At 36.8% G+C, this 22,361-nt stretch overlaps 1 protein-coding gene and 1 long non-coding RNA gene across 4 annotated transcripts; both read right to left on the reverse strand.

Annotated features, from left to right (window-relative positions):
- Positions 1-2,628: 2,628 nt before the first annotated feature.
- On the reverse strand, positions 2,629-5,215 carry LOC116031971. Its single transcript, XR_004100697.1, has 9 exons — positions 5,163-5,215; positions 4,898-5,002; positions 4,719-4,762; positions 4,448-4,577; positions 4,165-4,349; positions 3,890-4,078; positions 3,685-3,801; positions 3,303-3,440; positions 2,629-3,202 (listed from the first exon to the last, which is right to left on the reverse strand). It is a non-coding gene; the product is annotated as an uncharacterized LOC116031971 (long non-coding RNA).
- A 79-nt stretch (positions 5,216-5,294) lies between these two features.
- On the reverse strand, positions 5,295-13,376 carry LOC116031970 (receptor like protein 22-like). Of its 3 annotated transcripts, none has more exons than XM_031274351.1 (5): positions 10,524-13,376; positions 10,303-10,393; positions 6,139-6,894; positions 5,501-6,031; positions 5,295-5,358 (listed from the first exon to the last, which is right to left on the reverse strand). In XM_031274351.1, exon 1 carries the CDS (start codon positions 13,348-13,350, stop codon positions 10,591-10,593), a length of 2,760 nt encoding a protein of 919 aa, XP_031130211.1. In that variant the 5' UTR covers positions 13,351-13,376; the 3' UTR covers positions 5,295-5,358; positions 5,501-6,031; positions 6,139-6,894; positions 10,303-10,393; positions 10,524-10,590. The 3 variants fall into 3 exon arrangements, with proteins under 3 accessions (XP_031130211.1, XP_031130210.1, XP_031130209.1); XM_031274350.1 differs by having other exon boundaries at positions 5,312-5,413; XM_031274349.1 differs by having other exon boundaries at positions 5,312-6,031.
- Between the last annotated feature and the right edge of the window lie 8,985 nt (positions 13,377-22,361).

The raw sequence follows: 22,361 nt of genomic DNA on the forward strand, positions 1-22,361 counted from the left end.
CATTGAGTGGTGCATTTCTTAACATTGAGTGGTGTAAACCGTACGGCCGCACGTAAGGACGCGGCCACACCTGAACATGACCCTATATATATATATATATATATATATATATATATATATATATTAATGAAATAAATTATTTATTTTGATTTTCTATTGTTTCAGGGACTTCGAGTTCAAAACATACAGCTTCCGCCATGCCCATTTTGTGATTATCCTCTCCACAAAACATGTTATCGTCTAATATGAAATTGTCAAACCAAAATCAGTTGTACCTCCCTACCAATATTGCATTGATATACATGGAATACTTATTTAAAAATAAACATGGAGCACGGTTACAGTAGACTCTAGGCGACGGTCTATAAAATGAAAAAAATAGTGCATGTGTGTGGGTATATATATATATATATATATATATATATATATATATATATATATATATATATATATATATTAATTCTTTTATTTATATAAATATATAAATATAATAAAAACATTAACAAGGCCGACTTGCACGAGTTAACTATGCTAAATCTATCGAGTTGGGTGAGTTAACTCAGTCGAATTCGACCTGTCGGACGCCAACTCGGCCTAGTCGGTCGAGTTAGGTGGTAGGCGAACGCCTAGGAAGTAATTCGCCTCGACTTAGGGGCGCCTAAGCGGCCGACTTTCGCAACAGTGACATGGGGTATTATCCCATTCAGGTGAAAAACTAGTATTTTGATGCAACTAAAACTATCGTTATGTTAGGGGCATTTTCTCACTCAATATCATGTTATGGGAGCATTTGGTTTAGGGGTTCGAATGAGCTAATTAAACTCGGCTCAAACCTTGGTTACTAGGTTAGCTCGAATTTGAGTTCAAAATAATTATAGTGGTTCGACCTCGTTTGAGATTGAAAAAAATTAGACTTGAGTTTAGCTCGTAAATATTTATAGGATCACACTTGTGTGAGACCGTCTCACGGATCCTTATTCGTGAGACGGGTCGGGTTGGGTCAAAGCACCATGCAAATGTCATACTTATATGTGCAAATCTTATACTTATATGCTTAAATATAACACTAGTCAAAAATACAATTTTTGTTACTTATAAGAGAAAAAGTAATACATTTTTAATAATAAGTAATGTTGACAAGTGTCTCTCACTTATAAGGGCAAATATAATACTTTTGAGGAAAAATGTAATACTTTTAAATCGAAATGTAAAAGTATTGTATTTTCTCTTAAAAGTATTACATTTACCCTAATAAGTAACAAAAATGTTATTCCTGATTAGTATTACATTTGGGCATATAAGTGTTACATTTGCATCTTGACCCGACCCGACCCGACCCGTCTCATGGTGAGACGGTCTCACACAAGTTTTTGCCATATTTATATTGTTACGTTGAAACTTGTTTTAATTAACTTAAATTGAGTTCGGATTATATATATATATATATATATATATATATGACATATGCAAAGGCGCACAACCAGGCCCGAATTTAAGCCTGTGCAAGTAGCCCAATTGCACAGGGCCCCCAAATTTTGGGGGCCCTAATCCAGCTATAGGCCCAAATCCTTTAAAAAAAATCCAGCCCTACCTACCAATCATTATTGCATGGACCATGGTCCACACAGCTGTGTGGACCAAAAATAAAAAGTACATTATTTTTGTACAGAAGGTATATTATTTTTGTATTGAAGGTACATTACTCCATGCAATAATTCCGTCCTTGAGCCTTTGAGGTCCTTTGAGCCAGATTTTTTTTGTTTTTTGAAAGCCCCTTAGGGCCAGATTTTAGGTTTTCTCTTCATCTCATGTTTCTTCGTTAGCATCTAACAGAGCAATTGCAGAATAACAGAGGGACGGAGCTGATTTTCAAAAAAAACAGAGGGACAAAGCTAGAGGCACAAAGCACTGACCGTCAAAAAAACAGGAGGCGACTGGCGAGGAGGTAGGCCGCAGGAGCGGAGGAGCCGAGGCGGGCATCGCGAAGCGGCCGGCGGCGACCGTATCAACCGAGCCGGAGGCGGTCCAGCATCGGCGACGCAGGCGATGCTGGATTTCCAGTTTCCGACCAAGTTATTTCAATCTTTTCCTCTAATCCTCTTTAAATCTTTATTTGTTGTCTTGCTGATTTTCCTCTTTAAAATTCATGTGTAAATGTAGATCCGTAAGTGTGTAACTGGGTATTACTCTATTGTTGTTTGGTTTAATTGTTTCAATTTCCTGTTTACATGACTCCCTTGTATTAGAAAATATGAAAATATGAATTTGGCAATAAAATATTCTAATATGTTAAGAAAAAAGTTAAGAAAAAAAAATTGAAGAGGGCCTCATATTTTTTTACTAGAACGGGGCCTCCAAAATCAAAAAACCGGCCCTGCGCACAACATATAGTATTGGGCACACAACCAACTAGTATGAGCACACAACTATAAGTCTATAACAAACTATATAGTAATATAATCCAATATTTTACCCCACATTTATTAGTTAGTTCACTTCATTTCTGGTTAAGTATTAAAATATTCATACATGATATAAGTTAGCACGCACACTTACAATGTAGTAAATGCACACGTTATAAGCTAGGAAGCACACAAAAACCGCAAAAAAAAAACACGCAATATACCAAATAGTGACAACTAAAGTAATACGTGCATAATAATAAAACTATAACACTGTTGGTGAACGAAAAAATCTGTTACACTAGAAATGAAGTAGTTGAAAACAGAACAAAAGTGTGAGCAAACATTAGTAATGAAAATCCAACAACGACCCCCAAAAGTAAACGACTAGTAAACAATAGCAAGGAAACTAATGTCTGGAAAGAAAGCGTAACGCACGACCCCCAAAAGTAAACGACTAGTAAACAATAGCAAGGAAACTAATGTCCGGAAAGAAAGCGTAACGCACGAGCCAGTACGGTGTGCATTTATATCAAGTGTGCAAAGCTCCTTCATATAACGCAAACGTAGCCTCTAAAGTTGCGATCTGTCACCACTAGTCAGCCCATAATCCCATTTTGCAACACCTTCACGGCTTCACCCATATAACTCTCCATGTGCCACATAAGATACATGCCATAGTCCACTTTGTTCTTGGTGTCCCGCCACTTCATCGGCATCCTTTTAGTCTTCAAATTGTCACAAACAATTGACTTGAACTTCTCACCAACAAATGTGAAATATTCGGACAACAACAGTTTCTAAAATACAAAAAGAAAAAAAAAGAAGAAAAAAAGAACACATCGCTTTAAGATTACCCATTAAAATAGCGTACAAGCATAGAATGGGAAGAAAACGTACCACATTTTATGGGGTATCACCATACTTCACCGGAGTGGGCTGAGTTGAAGCTGAATTATCAATAATTTCAAACTGCTTGAATTTGAAGTCGACACACAAGAGGTAGAAATGATTTTGTTGAAGGATGGGAAAGAAAAGCTGAAACAACAATAAAAATTATGAGACGATACTTAAAAAATGTATGACCAATCTCATGAGCACACATATCTACACTAATGGGCTAACAGACGGTAAGTACTGCCACACATGCAAATAAAAAATGAATGGTCAACACTAATGAGCACACATAGCAACACTAACGGGCACACAAACCGTAACTACTAGGCACACGATGCATAAATGATATATAAGATATGAATTGAAAGCCATGTAAAACACTTACAAGATGAACATGACCCCATGTTTTATAAGGACCAAGTGCAAAATCAGCCCCCAAAGCCTCCGAAAACCTAGCCAACTTCAGCTTGTCTATTTTTTTGAACAACACAGTAGTGTTCAACTGTTAATCAATAGAAAAATACAAAAAGTTGATAACCGTCAAGAGCAAAAAAACACAAACGTAAACAAAACAAGAAACATAAACGCACATAACCATATGTAGTGGACGGAGAGGCAAACACCCTAGTTGGTTTTGATGGATCCTTGGTATGTTCTCTACAAGTTAATATACAGGACCCAGCAATAATCACACCACAGAAACCTCCGTCCCAGGTGCCAAAGAACATATATCATCACGACTAACAGTCTGACCACTGTAAGAGAATAAAAACTCATGCCTACAAAATTGTGTGAGCATTCATCACAAATAGGAAAAAAAAAACATTTGGCATGACAAAGAGGTACAAATGCAACAACAACTTACAAATCATCACTCCCATACTTGAGCTCCCACTTGAAAAAGTTGACATCATCCAATAAATTGAGTGAAGGCACGGAAGCAATAGAGTGGACACCACTACGACGAACTGACCCCAAAACAGTACGAGCTGGTCTATTTGCCTTGCGTGGAGCAAGACAAACAAATGTGGAACCCACACGAGGAACAATCTGCTAGAAACCCCCAAGACCATTAAAACAAGGCTATTGTAGATGAATAATGCCAAAAGGGAAAAGGACGATCAAACATAAGAAAAATAAATAACGACCTCCGTTGGTGTAACGAACGACCGACCATCTACAATGTCACTAAAACCAACACCCTACCATGAAGGGCCCACAAACCACTCCCCACACTCCAGCAACTACAAGAACAACGTCCACCAAACGTTCTTCGGTCTTCGCATGCATATAAGAAACAAACACCAATTACAAGGAAATAATACAAATCCCTAACAAAACAACGTACAAGTACCAACAATGCACACATCCCAGAACGAAGAGGCACACCGAAATAGTGAATATTAACATGTAACTTACCAGGGCCCCAACATTTAATTGAACCCCCTCATTTGCGCGTAGACCTCCAACCGATTGAATAAAGCATACCCAAGTTATTATAACAACATAAGGGATAACTAAAAAAAAAAATCAAAAAGGCACACAAACATATCCGAATGAGCACAAAAAAATAAAATCCTATGAAAGAACACACACACCATATCCAAACGACCATCCACACCCCCATCATGAACTTGTTGTTCGTCATTAACACCTGAGCAACCACCATGTTGAGATCCTGAAATGTTATCAATATTCGCATCCTGCATCCCACAAAGAAAAACACAAGACAAAATGGAGAGAGTAACATAAAGAACTCCAAAAATTAAGTAGTTGGCAAACGATGCTTTGTTACTGAGCACAAACAGATAAGAAAGCAGACACACATAAACAACGAGTACAAAACATAAAAATGAAACATACCCGGCCAATACCACCACCCACACTATGGTCATCATGACCTTCATTAATCACCCTAGCAATATTAGAATGGTCATCATGACCTTCATTAATCACCCTAGCAATATTAGACACATCACCCCACACATCGTTAATCACCCTAGCAATATTAGACACATCACCCCACACATCGTGTCCAAACTCCCGAGTCAATCCAAGGCTAAAAGATGGAAAATCCTTCAAATTAGCTCTCTTCAATATGGCACGCTCAACCTCTACTAACGCCCGTATATTATCAGCATTACCCCAGAACTTTTCATCAAACTGAGTAAATGTGAGTTGTGAGCATGGTTCATTAGTACCTGCGCAACATCTAAAACCTTCCAGAAATTCACATTATTCCTTGCAACCGCGCCAGCCTCTTTCACGAACTGGATAAGTGCGAGAATGCACCTGACTATCTCCCCGGTCTTGTCAGCCAAGCACTCAAGTAATTTTTAAAAATCAAACAAAAATAACCCAAACAACTAACATTATGGAAAAAAACAAACAGAATAGAGAACATAGAATACATAACGAAATATAACGTATTATGGAAGAAAAATATACACGTGCACAAAAAATATGACACTAGTACCTTATGGGGAAGAACAGGAGAAACCGGAGCAACGGAATCACCACGAGTACCTCCCAAATGTACACCCCCGTCAGCAGACAATCTACCACCCTCGGGCACTACATCGGACGACACAACACAAGGAAGCATCTGCGATGTCCCCCCGAATCTCCAAGACCTTGCGCCAACGATGCATCTACGATGTCAGCCCTCGAAATGCTGGGACAGCCCGAGGCAAGACACGAATTGCAGGCCGAACCCGATCACAATACAACAACTACAACGCAAACAAATTCCACGATAAAATGAATAAATAAAACTTATATTCAACCAAATGCATGACAAAAAAAAACATTAGATTCATATGAAAAGTAAAAGACTCACAATCAAGAAGAGGATAGGACTCGAAAACCGTGGGTTGCCGCCTGCAATCTACAGCGCATGTGTAGAAACAAGTTCCTCAATCGACACCAATTCTGTTGTGAGATAGTAGCAACATCATCCAAATGATGGAACACTATCTGATTACAATATTCATTGCCCATGCAAGAAATCAGCGAGGAAATCAACAGAACCATAAAATGCCTCTTGAACCACAAACCCCCATCAAGATCCTCCCTAATAAGTTGTGCAAGCTCAGCCGGGGACACATCATGCCGGTGCTTCTCAAACATCTTTCGCCATGCTGTCAACAACTTGCTCTTCGCATAGTGATCCCGCCTTGTTATAACACCTTCACCCCATGGGAATTCGAGAATGGAACTCCCATTCTCCTCCCTAACGGGTAAGACCTCCCCCTCACCCAACAATACGCACATCTTCTCACTGTCAAAATTCGACAACAACCAACGACCCAACCGAACGGGCAACTCCTTAATCTTTAATTCAAGAACGGCACCAAACCCAATATTAAATATGTCATTCCACTACTGTGCCGTAAGATCTTCCAATGCCTTTACAAAAAGCAAAGGTGGAAATCTAATTCTAAGAGCTGGAAAATGTACTCGCTCATCCGGAGCATCCCTAACAGGTTCCTATCCCATTCTTTGAACACAAAGAACCGGATCTTCCACAAAATCATCATCATCATTAGGCAGCTGGACGAACAACCCACTGAAGGTGCTTCCCTAACTCTTTTAGCTACGACCAACAAACACAAACAATAACTAAGAAAAGAAACAACCACAAGAAAAAAAAAATACTAATAGTCCAATAAGACAATAAAATAAAAAATAATAATAATAACACATTGACACACAATATCCAGTCACCAAAACACTACATCAAAGCGATGCACACAATATAACTAAATCTATGCACACAATAATTCGTAAATCATATGAATAATTTTAATAAGAGTTATGCTTCAACTAAATCAAACTTAACTAATATAAACCATTGACAAATGATTGAATTCATACTTTACAATGATAAAAATTAAATAATTAATTATAAAAAGAAAATTGAAAATATTTATTTTACTTTTCCGAACTGAAAATAATTAATTAAACAATACACCTAACCCATCAGTCAAGTGTAAAAAAAAGGCTAAAGTGTCATTTCGCACCATGAACTATATTGGATTATTCATGCCGCACCTTGAACTTTCATAACTTCCATTTCGATACACAAACCATTAATTTTTTTTCATCTAGCATTTTTTACAGGTTACCAAGTTACTATGATGACATGGCACAGGTAATTAGCTTATGTGGATCTTCTTTTTAAGTCAACCCATATTATAAAAACCATATTATAAATTTTTTTTATATATATTTAGCTACTGCCAATAGCTAAATGCCTAAATATAAGAATTTTTTTTTTACGGTTTTGGTACCGGTTGTTGTGCTGGAAAAGATTTAGAAGAAAAAAAATAAAAATAAAACAAAAAAAAGTCCAAGTCAGCATAGACTTCTTTTTAAGTCAACCCATATTATAAAAACCATATTATAATTTTTTTTTATTATTATTTTGGCTACTGCCTACTGGCAGTAGCTAAATATTTTTTTTTTTTATATTTAGCTACTGCCAGTAGCTAAATGCCTAAATATAAGATTTTTTTTTCTTTTTACGGTTCCGATACCGGTTGTTGTGCAGGAAAAGATTTAGAAGAAAACAAAAAAAAAAAAAAAACAAAAAAAAAGTCGAAGTTAGCATAGATTACCTATAACTTGTAGGTAACCTGTAAAAAGTGCTAGATGAAAAAAAATTAATGGTTTGTGTATCGAAATAGACCTTATGAAAGTTCAAGGTGCGACATGAATAATCCAATATAGTTCATGGTGCGGGATGACACTTTAGCCAAAAAAAAATGACTCTCACTAACTACTAGTTACAAATTACCAAAGTAAGGCACACAATCAATACATCATGGGCACACAACTATCAACATATGTTATTAACATAATACCACAACAATAATTCTACGCACACAACCATTCTTAAAACATGACAATAATTTTAAAAAGCCCGATACTGCAACTACATTAGGCTTAACTTATAAAATGATTCAAAAATGAAGGAAACAATAATTTACATGTATAAAAATTAAATAATTAATTATTAAAACAAAACTGAAAATATTCCTCTTATTTTATCTAAATGGATTTAATTTATAAATGAATCTATTCATTACAATAACCAATATTTTATATTAATCTTTAGGGGAATGATATACCAAATTTGTCATAAAAACGCAAATACTCAAGTGAACTACATAATATTTTTTTTAAACAGTCCACCTAACCCCTCAACACAAAAAACAAAAAAAAGAAAAAGAAGAAAGAATACCTCCTATTAATTACCGGTTCTAAAATATCAAAGTAAGGCACCCAATAAATGAAGCAGAGCACACAATCACTACATCATGGGCACACAACCTAGCAACATACCTTATTAACATCCTGCCCAATAATGAATTTACGCACACAACAATTCTTAATACACGACAATAATTTTAAAAAGCCCGATACTGCAACTACATTGTGAGTTCTATGTAATTTCATTTGAAATAGACTTAAAATGTGCACTTTTAAACACAAAATGTGCTTTTTATGGCAAGAAAATGTGCACTTTAAGCATATAAATAACCTAAACCATGCTTAATACCTTCAACTCTAAGCATGAATTATTTGAACTATTATATTAAAATAGTTGCACTATTAGGTTTAAATATTTGCACTATTAGGCACAAATATTTGCACTACACGAGTGAAAATTATGTACTACAAGTAACTATGAAAAATAATATGATGTAATTACATTACTACCCTCAATGATGCGCGTGTATTGAAATCTGGAAGGCAATTTCATACATTGGATTGAATTAGATCTATGGCCACAATTTCATCCTATTTCTCACCGAAAGAACATAATGCACACGAGTCCCTTCCTACATATATATATATATATATATATATATATATATATATATATATATACGGAGTATATATAATTCAGTTCCCGTGCAGTGGGGTGTTTTCCGTGTGGCGGTGGCTTTAGGTGCGTAATTTTCTTCTTATGGTGCGTGATTTGTATGCTGGTCAATATTGAAATTTAAGCTAGGTGAGTGAACCTAAAGCTTAAGGTGCGTGGTTTCCCTTCTTAAAGTGCGTTATTTTCCTTCTTAAGGTGCGTGATATATATGTTTAAGGTGCGTGAGTTGTTGAAACTAAGGTGCGTCATTTTAAAACCTTAGGTGCGTGATTTGTGTTCTTAAAGTGCATAGCCTGTGTATTTAAGGTGCGTGATTTGTGTACTTATAGTGCACAGTGTGTTCTCAATTGAAGGTGCATCATTTAAAAACTTTAGGTGCGTGGTTTGTGTTCTTAGCTTAAAGTGCGTGGTTTGTGTATTTATGGTGCGCAGTTTTAATGCTTAAGGTGACTAGGTGAGTACCGCACAACCGCACGAGAAGATATGTTCCAGATCAAGTGAGGATCCTGTGGACTAATGCAGATCATCCACTTGGACTAATCTAACGGCTATGAATGCAAATGCATAACAAAGTGGATGGGCGAGATACACAACATTCACAGAATGCACAACGAACTAAGACAGAATGCATAACAAATTGAGAAAGAATGCACAAATAACTGAGAAAGAATGCACAACAAACTAAGAACGAATGCACAACAAACTGAGCGTGAAAAATTAAATGTATAGCATATAATTAATCACAACCATTGAATTATTTAAATCAAAGGATCAAATAAGTCCGCAGGTCCTCAACTAACTATAGGTCCTCATTTGATCCTATATATATATATATATATATAACCTAAAAGAGAGGTTAATATAATAAATAAGAAAGTGAACCAAAAATGTCAGTAAGTTCATAGCCAAGACTCGCCGACATATAAAGACACAATTGAAAAAAAAAAAATCTATGACAGTAGATGGACATTGCAGCACTATATAATCAAAAAAATAAAAAAACGTTGGTATGGGCAAAGAAATAAGTAGGTGAAACTCTGACACTGTGATTAATTGTAGGACTCTATCTTGTTCTTTGAGTATAATCTGTCACCTAAAAATCAACTGAGTTACCTGTGAGGGTGGCTTCTTGTGGACACCGACTGACAATTCAACTCATCCAAAATTCATGTAAGTTCGGAGCGTGGAGTCAAAAATTTAGCCGCTGAAAACCATGCATACATATAAAATAAAAAGGACATTAGGAGGAAATGAAATAAAAAGCACAACTACATACATCCAAGCCTACAAAAAACTAGTAGAACAATCACACATAGTAAACAGAGAAACTTTACCTAAGCAACGTAGGTGGTTGACGAAAAGAATATAAGCACCAAAATTGTTGATTGAAAAGAAGTTTTGCTAACGAGACTTCTTTCTTCTCCCTTGACCTCTCTGAAAGAATATCTTTAACAGAATTCCATCTATCATCTTGTTATAATATGATCTCCATTTGCTGGATAGCAAAAGTGGCACAAAGATTCCTCCTAGACCTGCAACAAATCCAAATGCAACGCTAATGTAGATATCAACGTGGTGAGTTGATTCTTTCTCTTCTGATTCTGGTATTGGAGATGCTGGTTCATCAATGCCAGTGCAAGATACATTAATTTGGAATCCGCATAGCCCCTTGTTTCCCATGAATGAGCTTGCATCAAAGGTATCCAATTGAGTGCTTCTTGGAATCCTTCCAACCAGATGGTTGTATGACAAGTTTAAGATTTCCAGGAAGGTTAGGATCTCTAGTTGCACCGGGATATTTCCTGTTAGGTTGTTGAATGAAAGGTCCAGTGCTTCCAAAGCTTTCAAGTTTTGAAGAGATGGAGGAATATTGCCAGTTAGGGCATTGTGAGAGATGTTAAGTAGATAAAGCTGTTTAAGCTCTCCAACGCTCTCTGGTATACCGCCTTCAAATTGATTACTTGAAAAATCAATAGAAGTGAAGATAGATAGAACCTTCTCTATAGTGTAAGTTTGGCCTTTTAGAGACAGTATGACTGAATCTTGATAGTAAATCCCCTCTCCCCCTTTAGATGTGAAGTGCAAGTAGTCAGCCTTTGAGTTTAATTCATTCCTCTCAACCAAAATAGCTTTTAATGCCAAGAATAGTTCAGTTGGTAGATGTCCACTGAAATTATTGGAAGATAGGTCAATGACTTGTAAACTTGGCCAGCTGTTGTTTACCCCAATTCCAAGCATGGGACAAGAAACGCTTCCATGAAAATGATTGGAATGCAATACAAGAATGTGCAGATTTGACAATTTATTGAGCCAACAAGGAAAGGTATCACTTATTTTGTTGTTTCCAAGATTTAAGATCTTAAGCTCTGTGCAGTTGATCAAGGAGGGAGGAACTTTCCCTTCTAAGAGATTTTGACTAAGATCCAATGTCTCTAAAGAACAATCGTCTTGAAACTTCAGTGATATCTCACCACTTAAATGATTTCCTCTAAGATTCACTACAATGAGATTGCTGTTATTTTGAACCAGACATGATGGTATTGTGCCATGCAAAGCATTGTGGGACAAGTCAAGCACTTTCAGATAGGCTGCTCGACACCAGGAAGTTGAGATCTTTCCACTTACTCTATTTTTTGCAATGGAAAAGAAGGAAATGAGATATGGGATTTGATCAGCAAAATCAAGAGGAATCGTGGAGAAAATGTTGTTGGAGAAGTCTAAATACTCAGCCTCGGGTGGTGATCGTGGGATTTGTCCACTTAGAATATTAGAATTTAGATCAAGGAAATGAAGAGAACCGTATTCCATTGGCTCTTTCATATGCGTCAAACTATTGTGAGAAAGATTGAGGTAATAGAGTTGCCCATTACCAATTCCCCATATCCAGTTAGGAATTTCTCCACCAATAGTGTTGTTGGAAAGATCTAACCACGACAATTGAGATTGGCTTTTCAAAAAATCAGGAATTTTTTGCAAATTGCAGGAGGCCAAATTTAATTGTCCAAACTGAGGGAGTAAGGGAAGTTCTGATGTGCTTAGGGTTGTCTCAATTAAGTTGTTATTGGAAAAGTCAAGAATGTCAATATAATGGCTTTTAAATTTTGTTAGATGTATAATACTGTTAAATTTGTTTGATGAAAGATCGAGTACTCTAAGATGCTGAAGTTGAAATAAGAATGGAGGTATTGTCCCTTCAAAGTCATTGCTACTTAAATCAAGATATTGCAATGGAGAAGTCACATTTTGCAAATCAATCATTTGACCAAAAAATTTGTTTGATGAAAGATTTATTGATGTAAGATTTTGAAGTTGAAAGAAGAAGAAAGGTATTGTCCCTTCTAAGTTGTTGTAGCTTAAATCAAGTAATTCAAGGGGAGAAGTCATATTTTGCAAATCATTTATATGACCAAAAAGCTTGTTTCCATCCAGAGATAAGGTTTGAAGTGATGGCAGGAAAAATAGTGATGCTGGAATGGGTCCTGAAAATGAATTTCCGGACAAGCTCAGCTTAACAAGCTTGCTAAGCTTGATAATAGAAGCAGGGATTGATCCGCTAAAATCACAATATGCAAGGTCAATATGGGACAATAATCTAAGGTTTCCTAAGGACTCGGGTAAATTCCCAGAAAAATTTGTATCATGAAGCGTGAGACTTTGAAGCAATCCATTTTCGGGGACGTCTGGCAAAGAACCCCCAAGCATGAAATTGGAACTTAAGTCAATGGTTTGCAGAGTTGGTACCTGGAATACTTTGTGAGGGACTGTTCCACTGAAGTTGCAATTTTTCAAGCTCAAAACAGTCAGATTGGTGAAATCCGTGAAGAAGTTTGGAAATGGAGTAGAGAAATTGACCCCATCAAGCCTAATAACAGAAAGTGATGGCAGTTTATACAGGAGAGAAACATTGAAGCCACCCGTGATTGACTCATCGTAGCTGAGGTCAAGGCTTGTAATATATCCAGCAGCATTGCAACTCAGACCTGGCCATCGGCAGCAGTCACCTCCTTCATCCCACAGCACCAAATTGGTAGATTCCGAAGAATCGTAAGTGATTTCACTTCGTATCTGGAGAAGCACAGACTTTTGATCTGGAAGACACTCACCCAATGCATGCATAACATTTGAAAAGAGCAGAAGCATGTTAAACATGAGAATCCTCATTTTATGATCGAGCAGAGTTAAGTTGTTTGTCGTTGAGATGTACAATTTCTGAAATCTGAATAAGCATATATCTATATATATATGAATTAGAACGCATGAGTTTCGTGTGGAAACAGCCACTCTTTTAAGTAATGAAAGCAAAGCTTAATGCCGCTAAAGTCTAAACCGTGTGGAATTGAAACATAGTTTTGTTTGCCCCCAAGGACTTTAATTTTTTTATTTTCTGATTTTGCAACACTTAGGCCATTTATTAACTAGAGAATTTATCTAGTTTTCTGAAAAAATAGCGAATTGGGGAATCGAAAATAAAAAATATGTTAAGAAGCACAGTTTTCCATTTTAAAAATTGGAAACATTTTTCACTTTGAAATACTTTTAAACACTATTTGCTAACATTTTTCACTTTGAAATACTTTTAAACACTATTTGCTAAATGAAAGACAAAATCTTTGTCATCAATTTTGCTATATATCATTATAATCACATTCTTACAAAAATAGTTTATTTGTTTAAGGTTAAAGTTAGGCATTATATATTCACATCATCACAATTAAAACTTGAACCTTACACCAAGTTTTAGATTTTGATTGAACTCAATAGATTATTAGTTCAGATATTTCTAGTTATATTATATCATTCAAATGAATATATCCAAAAATATTTTAAATATTACCTTAAAAATTAATATGATCTAAATTAAATTTTAAGTGAGATTGATTTAAAATTTTTTTAAGTAAAGTTAAAAGGTTATTGGTTCAGATATATTTTTAGTTATGTTATATACATATATGAATTTGGTTCAAATATTAAATGTAAAAATATTACCTATATTAGACTTAAAAGTAAAAATTATATTTATTTCATTTAAACTAAACATATCAAAAAATATTTTAAATATAAGTTTTAAAAATTTTATAAAGTCAAGTCTAAAAAATAAATTTGAAAAAATGAATAGTAGTAAACAAGTTTTATAAATATAAAAGAGAGAATGAAAATTGTAAAATTAAAAAGACAAAAACAGAGAACAATATTTTGAAGTAACCAAATTCTTTTTAATTTCTGATAATTTATACTTTCTTATTATCACACTAATTTCTCTTTTAATAATTTGTTATTTGCGTCTTTGTGAGATATATTAATGAATAGAGTTAATTCCCGCGGAGATCTCTTATTTTTTGTGGTAATTACAAATTTAGTCACAGACTTTTGTTTTTTGTCATTTAACACCCTAGGCAATCATAATTTAGACACTTTTGGTCCTTCCGACGATTTTTCCGGTAAAATCCTATTTTATGCAAATGTATTTGAGTCGTTTCAAAATTTTAATTATTTTTCTAATGAGCTAATTTCAACGGAGGCTCCTTATATTTGGTGTCAATTTCAAATTTAGTCATAGACAATCGATTTTGCAATTAGAAAGCTCATGATGTAGCTTAGCAATTCGATCGACTTTAGTCTGACTGCTATTATTGTAGTCCATGATTATGTGAATCATCCATCTACTATAGCTGTAGAGCACAAAGAGAGAGAGAGAGAGAGAGAGAGAGAGAGAGAGAGAGAGAGAGAGAGAGAGAGAGAGAGAGAGAGAGAGAGAGAGAGAGAGAATCCTATTCTTTTTAATCGAAAACTACCATTTCTTAAAATAGAATTTCACCTGAAAAAGTCATTAGAAGGACAAAAAATGTCAAAAATATGATAGTTTGGGTGTTAAATGACAGAAACGATTGTCTAGACTAAATTTAGAAATGTCACCAAAGACAAAAGACTTCTGCTGGAATTAACTCATTAGGAAAATTATTAAAAAAAATAAAGAGACGAAAACATCATTGCCTAAAATAGGATTTCATCGAAAAAGTCATTGAAAGGACAAAAAATGTCCAAAATATGATATTTGCGGTGTTAAATGGTAAAAGTGATGGTCTGAGATTAATTCTAAATTTTTACCAAAGACAAGAGACCTACGCTAGAATTAACTCATAAGGAAAATTACAGAAAATTGCACTTTTCGTCCCTAAGTTATAGGGTGATTGTAGAATTCGTCCCTAAATTATTATTGACGTTGCATTTTTTGTCCTTTTACTAATAAAACATTAAGGACAAAATTTGCAATTTTAATACAACTTAGGGACGAAAAGTGAGCATGAAAGGACGAAAAGTGCAAAGTCAACGGAAATTTAGGGACGAAAAGTGCGTATGACCAACACTTAGGCACGAATTCTACAATAACTCTATAACTTAGGGATGAAAAGTACAATTTTCTTGAAAAATTATTATATCACAAATTTTAAAAACTACATTAAATTTAGTAGATAGTAGATATTGTGCTAAAAAATTATTATACTTTTTGAAAACGGAAACCATTTTTTCTGATAATTTTTATTTTTGTTTTGTTTAGAGTTTTAACATTGATACCATAATAAATAAAACAAGAATATTTTTTATTTGCAATAGGTCAAAAATAATATATTCTATGTACGTCAAGCAAGTTAGTAAGATAAAAATGAAAGACAAACTCTTTTTTTTTTTTAAGGTGAGTTTTTAATTAAGAAAAGTTAAATATTTATACTTTTCATATAGTGAGTGTAGAATTGAAAAAATAAAAATGTTGATAGTAAAATCTGTAAATATATAAAAAATGTACTTTTGAACGGATGCCGATAAAGGTCAAGTTTAACATTTGGTGACTGAGAGATTGTTGGACAAAGGCCCATAAAAGACTTTAAAGGTCAAGTCCAACACTCAAGGTCTTGAGCTAAAAAGGCGTGGGGGATTTTTACTGCACACTTACATGTTTTAAACCCAAGTAAAACTACACAGCATTTTCTAACTCTTGACAAGTTCAGAATTTTTACTGCACACAATGTATACTTTTTCAATCAAAACTTTTATAAAAGTCTATTCAACTCTCCTTCCAAGACTTTTATTTGTCATGGGACCAACAATAACGACTTTATTAATGATCATTCCAAATTAAAGCAAACCATTCTATCAGGCACAGACAGTAACGACTTTGTTGCCCATGTTTGCCCAATTAGTTACTTCCAACGCATGCATTAATTTCCAAGTCTTGTGATGACTAATCTTGTTTATGCTTTTCAAGTTTTGTGATGACTAATAATGTTCATGCTTTCCAAGTCTTCTGAAAACTAATCTTGCTCCCTTGCATAGCATAAGAGCATCCTTAGTAGTGGAGCTATTTTGCTGTTTTTTTAGAAATTTTTGTAAGTATGATTAGGAAAGAGAAAATATGAAGGATGAAAAAAAAACAAAATTGAATTTAAAAAATTAAAAAATTAAAATTAACTTGCTGTCAGGTGCGCCTGACGCCCCCAGCGGGCACGTGCACTGCACTCGCCCACAGGGGCACTGCTGTGCGCAGAACGCGCACAACAAGCAAGACATTAAATTTATTTAGGGAAAATGGTCAAATAGGCCCCTAAACTTTACCCCAAAAGTCAATTAGGCACCTAAACTTTTAAAAGGGTCAATTAAACCCTTTAACATGTCAAATTGAGTCAATTAAGCCCAATAACCGGTAAATGACCTATAATAACAGGTCATTTCAATTCCGGCGACATAATCCAGCAGCCGGCGAAATATTCCGGCGACCGGCGACGGTCGAACCGTCGCCGGTTGCCATCTCCGGCGGAAGGGCGACCAAAAGGTCGCCTTCCAGTTGAAGGCGACCAAAAAACGTCGCCTTCTCTAGGAGAAGGCGACGGATCTGGTCTCCTTCTCCTGGAGAAGGCGACGTTTCTGGTCGCCTTTTCTGGGAGAAGGCGACATTTCCGTCACCTTCTCCCTTCTCCGACGAGAAGGCGACCTTTTGGTCGCCCTTCCGCCGGAGATGGCGACCGGCGACGGTTCGACCGTCGTCGGTCGCTGGAATATGTCGCCGGCTGCTGGATTATGTCGCTGGAATTGAAATGACCTGTTATTACAGGTCATTTACCGGTTATTGGGCTTAATTGACTCAATTTGACATGTTAAAGGGTTTAACTGACCCTTTTAAGAGTTTAGGTGCCTAATTGACTTTTGGGGTAAAGTTTAAGGGCCTATTTGACCGTTTTCCTATTTATTTATTTTTCTTGGAATCCTAAAATCTCCCCTTCTTGCAGATGATCTCCATACTCTCTGTCTCCCCTTCTCTCACTTGTCATGTTGGCATAAAATCTGACATTATCCGCATATAAACTAGGGGTAGCCATTACGGGTTTCGGTTTGATTTTTTTTTTTGTTTCAGTTTCGGTTTAATTTTTTAAAAAAAAAAAATTTTAACCATTCAATTTAACATTAGAGTTCTGTTCAGGTTGAAACGGTTCGGTTTCGGTTCGGGTTTAATTGGGCTCGGTTTTGGTCCCCAAATTTTATCGTTTCCTAACTTTCCGAACATACTATCACCAGTGGCAAGAACAAAGATACTATTTTTGTTAAAGGTTCTGAACCAGTTCATAACACGCCAGAATCAAGCTCAGCTCCGCAACGTCGTGTTACAGAATCTGAATCACATCATGTTTTGTCAAAATCCAGTACAACTAGAAGAGGCTATGGTAATGTATTGCATCCAAACTTTCGTCACATGAGATATAACCCTATCTGTCATTATTGCAGGATGCGTGGCCACACCAGACCGGAATGCTACTATTTCTACAAGGATCAAAGGGCTACAAAATACTACAACAAGTTTATTACTCCCTTCACCAAACAAATCTGGGTCAAGAAAACTGACTTTGTCTGTCATGTTTCATTTCATACTAAAAGTACAGGACGAGAAGCAAAGTGGCACCTTGACAGCGGTTGTTCGTGCCATATGACGGGAAATTCAAAATTCCTCAACAACATCAAAAATAGTGAAGGCGAAGTCACTTTCGGTGATGGTGTTAAAGGCAAAGTAATGGGTGTTGGAACACTGAATGTAGCCAATTTGCCCAGATTGGAAAAAGTACTTCTTGTCAAGGGTTTACATGCCAACCTCATCAGCATCAGTCAACTGTGCGATCAAAATTTGGATGTATCCTTCACAAAAGCAAGTTGTTGTGTCATGGATGATCAAAAACAGCTTATCATGGAAGGTAAAAGATCTACTAATAATTGTTATATACTAACAAATGATATTCCCTGTTACAGGTCGACATGGGATGAATCAGAATTGTGGCATCAAAAACTCGACCATATCAATTACCGGACTATGAGAAAACTCGCTAAGATTGAAAGTTACTCGCAGTTTAAAGGGATCGATTATGAAGAAATGTTTGCCCCTGTAGCTCGTCTGGAGTCAATAAGGCTACTGTTATCCATTGCATGTGTCTTAAACATCAAGCTATATCAAATTGATGTAGAAACAGCCTTTTTAAACAGATATTTGTCTGAGGATATCTATGTGACACAACCAAAGGGTTTTGAAGATCCTACACATCCTAACTATGTGTATAAACCAGAGAAAGCGCTATCTAGATTAAAACAAGCCCCAAGGGCCTGGTACGAAAGGCTAACACAGTATCTTCTTCAAAAAGGCTACATTCAAGGGGGAGTTGATAAAACACTCTTCATAAAACGATCAGGTAACTCAAACAGGTACCAAGCAAATCTGAAAGAATCACACTTAAAAGCTGTAAAACGTATTATCAAATACGTTGAAGGTACGTATGACTATGGTATTTGGCTTTCAAAAGATACTAATTTCAATATTATGTGTTTTTGTGATGCTGACTGGGCTGGCTGCACTGATGACCGTAAAAGCACATCTGGTGGTTGTTTTTTTATTGGGAAAAATCTGGTTTCCTGGCTGAGTAAAAAACAGAACTCAATTTCTCTTAGCACCGCTGAGGCAGAATACATTGCCGCTGGTAGCAGATGTACTCAACTTATGTGGATGAGACAGATGCTAGCTGACTATGGGATCACACAAGACACAATGACTCTCTACTGTGACAACACCAGTGCGATTAACATCTCAAAGAACCCAGTTCAGCATTCGCTAACAAAACACATTGATATTAGACATGTAACACCCCGGACCTACCTTCCGTACATCCGGGGCGTTACCGCCACACCTAGGGAGAGAGTCTTATCATTTATCGATAAACCTCACTCTAAGTGCACAGGCTAAAGGAACTCTTCTCATCACAACAATCACTCAACAGGTACTTAACACTTTCATACATATCAACTGGTGAAGCTTCATTAAGCAAAGTATATAATCTTGCAAAAATACATACATAAGATTGCCCCTCGGGCCAAAATACCAACAAGGTTCAACCTAGACGCAACTGGTCATGCCTAGCCATCACTAAGGCTACAAAAATATATGTACACCAAAAATTTCCCAAAGACTCCCAAGGATCCGACGTCTAGTCAAGCATGCGGTACACGGGCCGGTGAACTCTCCCCAGACCAGGTGCCACTCCCCCTCATACCAGGTAATGTGGTCCAAAAACCGAGAAGTGGTTATGACCATCGACCACTCCTCCCAAACATCCCGAGGACTAGGGTCCCAAGGGTAGGGGTAGTGCACAATGAACTCCAGGGGATCGCTACCATCTAACGGCTCTATGGGGTAAAAGCCGTAAGAAGCCTGGACCTCGTCCATAACCGGGCAAGAGACAAAAGGGGCCGACGGAGCCATAGGAGTATCTGGGTTGGTGGGAGCCTCGGGAGCATAACCAGGTGCGTATGGGTCTTCTCCCTCCATCATCTGTATGTAATCGTCATAATCCATGCCCTGACAAACATACTCCGGTGAACTTTCGGAGTTCACCGGGCTGCAGGAACTAACACTAGACTGCATCTGATAAGAACACAATGAAGTGTAGTTAGCACGACGGCTAAGTAAGGATATCCATGGGTTATTCAAAACTAAATAAAGGTTTTTGTAAAAATTGTTACATAGAAACCCTATACCTTACTCATCTGCAAGATTCTACCTGCAACAGTTATAAATAGCAACTTGCATACATTATGAGCACAATTCAATAACGTCTCATAACATTTTCCCTCTTGACAAGGTCATTTGATATTCATTTACATACTCAGTAATATATTGTTAAACAATTAAGCATACTAGTAAGTAGTAGAAAACATAAATCACACATCTTGCTTGTAATCACCTTAGTAGAAAAACCTTTCCTTCATAATGAGATTCTCATCACCTTTCACTTTTCAAAGAGAGAGATCACCCACAACCTTTGGGTACTCAAATACTTGTCACATCTTTCTTTCCCGTAGCTACGGCGTAACTACATTCAAATTTCAAAACTCCACTTAGTCTTAGATAGAAAGTGTGAGGCCTTTGGAGTTCTTTCTCCACTTTTGACCACTTGGATCGTTGAACTCGGGTTCAGTGGTCATCGCCCGGTCTAATACTGATTCCCTGGACTTATANATGGTATTTGGCTTTCAAAAGATACTAATTTCAATATTATGTGTTTTTGTGATGCTGACTGGGCTGGCTGCACTGATGACCGTAAAAGCACATCTGGTGGTTGTTTTTTTATTGGGAAAAATCTGGTTTCCTGGCTGAGTAAAAAACAGAACTCAATTTCTCTTAGCACCGCTGAGGCAGAATACATTGCCGCTGGTAGCAGATGTACTCAACTTATGTGGATGAGACAGATGCTAGCTGACTATGGGATCACACAAGACACAATGACTCTCTACTGTGACAACACCAGTGCGATTAACATCTCAAAGAACCCAGTTCAGCATTCGCTAACAAAACACATTGATATTAGACATGTAACACCCCGGACCTACCTTCCGTACATCCGGGGCGTTACCGCCACACCTAGGGAGAGAGTCTTATCATTTATCGATAAACCTCACTCTAAGTGCACAGGCTAAAGGAACTCTTCTCATCACAACAATCACTCAACAGGTACTTAACACTTTCATACATATCAACTGGTGAAGCTTCATTAAGCAAAGTATATAATCTTGCAAAAATACATACATAAGATTGCCCCTCGGGCCAAAATACCAACAAGGTTCAACCTAGACGCAACTGGTCATGCCTAGCCATCACTAAGGCTACAAAAATATATGTACACCAAAAATTTCCCAAAGACTCCCAAGGATCCGACGTCTAGTCAAGCATGCGGTACACGGGCCGGTGAACTCTCCCCAGACCAGGTGCCACTCCCCCTCATACCAGGTAATGTGGTCCAAAAACCGAGAAGTGGTTATGACCATCGACCACTCCTCCCAAACATCCCGAGGACTAGGGTCCCAAGGGTAGGGGTAGTGCACAATGAACTCCAGGGGATCGCTACCATCTAACGGCTCTATGGGGTAAAAGCCGTAAGAAGCCTGGACCTCGTCCATAACCGGGCAAGAGACAAAAGGGGCCGACGGAGCCATAGGAGTATCTGGGTTGGTGGGAGCCTCGGGAGCATAACCAGGTGCGTATGGGTCTTCTCCCTCCATCATCTGTATGTAATCGTCATAATCCATGCCCTGACAAACATACTCCGGTGAACTTTCGGAGTTCACCGGGCTGCAGGAACTAACACTAGACTGCATCTGATAAGAACACAATGAAGTGTAGTTAGCACGACGGCTAAGTAAGGATATCCATGGGTTATTCAAAACTAAATAAAGGTTTTTGTAAAAATTGTTACATAGAAACCCTATACCTTACTCATCTGCAAGATTCTACCTGCAACAGTTATAAATAGCAACTTGCATACATTATGAGCACAATTCAATAACGTCTCATAACATTTTCCCTCTTGACAAGGTCATTTGATATTCATTTACATACTCAGTAATATATTGTTAAACAATTAAGCATACTAGTAAGTAGTAGAAAACATAAATCACACATCTTGCTTGTAATCACCTTAGTAGAAAAACCTTTCCTTCATAATGAGATTCTCATCACCTTTCACTTTTCAAAGAGAGAGATCACCCACAACCTTTGGGTACTCAAATACTTGTCACATCTTTCTTTCCCGTAGCTACGGCGTAACTACATTCAAATTTCAAAACTCCACTTAGTCTTAGATAGAAAGTGT

This window comes from Ipomoea triloba, chromosome 10 (genome assembly GCF_003576645.1).
Source record: "Ipomoea triloba cultivar NCNSP0323 chromosome 10, ASM357664v1".
Taxonomy (NCBI): Eukaryota; Viridiplantae; Streptophyta; class Magnoliopsida; order Solanales; family Convolvulaceae; genus Ipomoea; species Ipomoea triloba.

Coding starts and splice junctions, on each gene's coding strand:
- LOC116031970 (XM_031274351.1), bottom strand. CDS start 13,350: ATGAGGATTCTCATGTTTAACATGCTTCTGCTCTTTTCAAATGTTATG.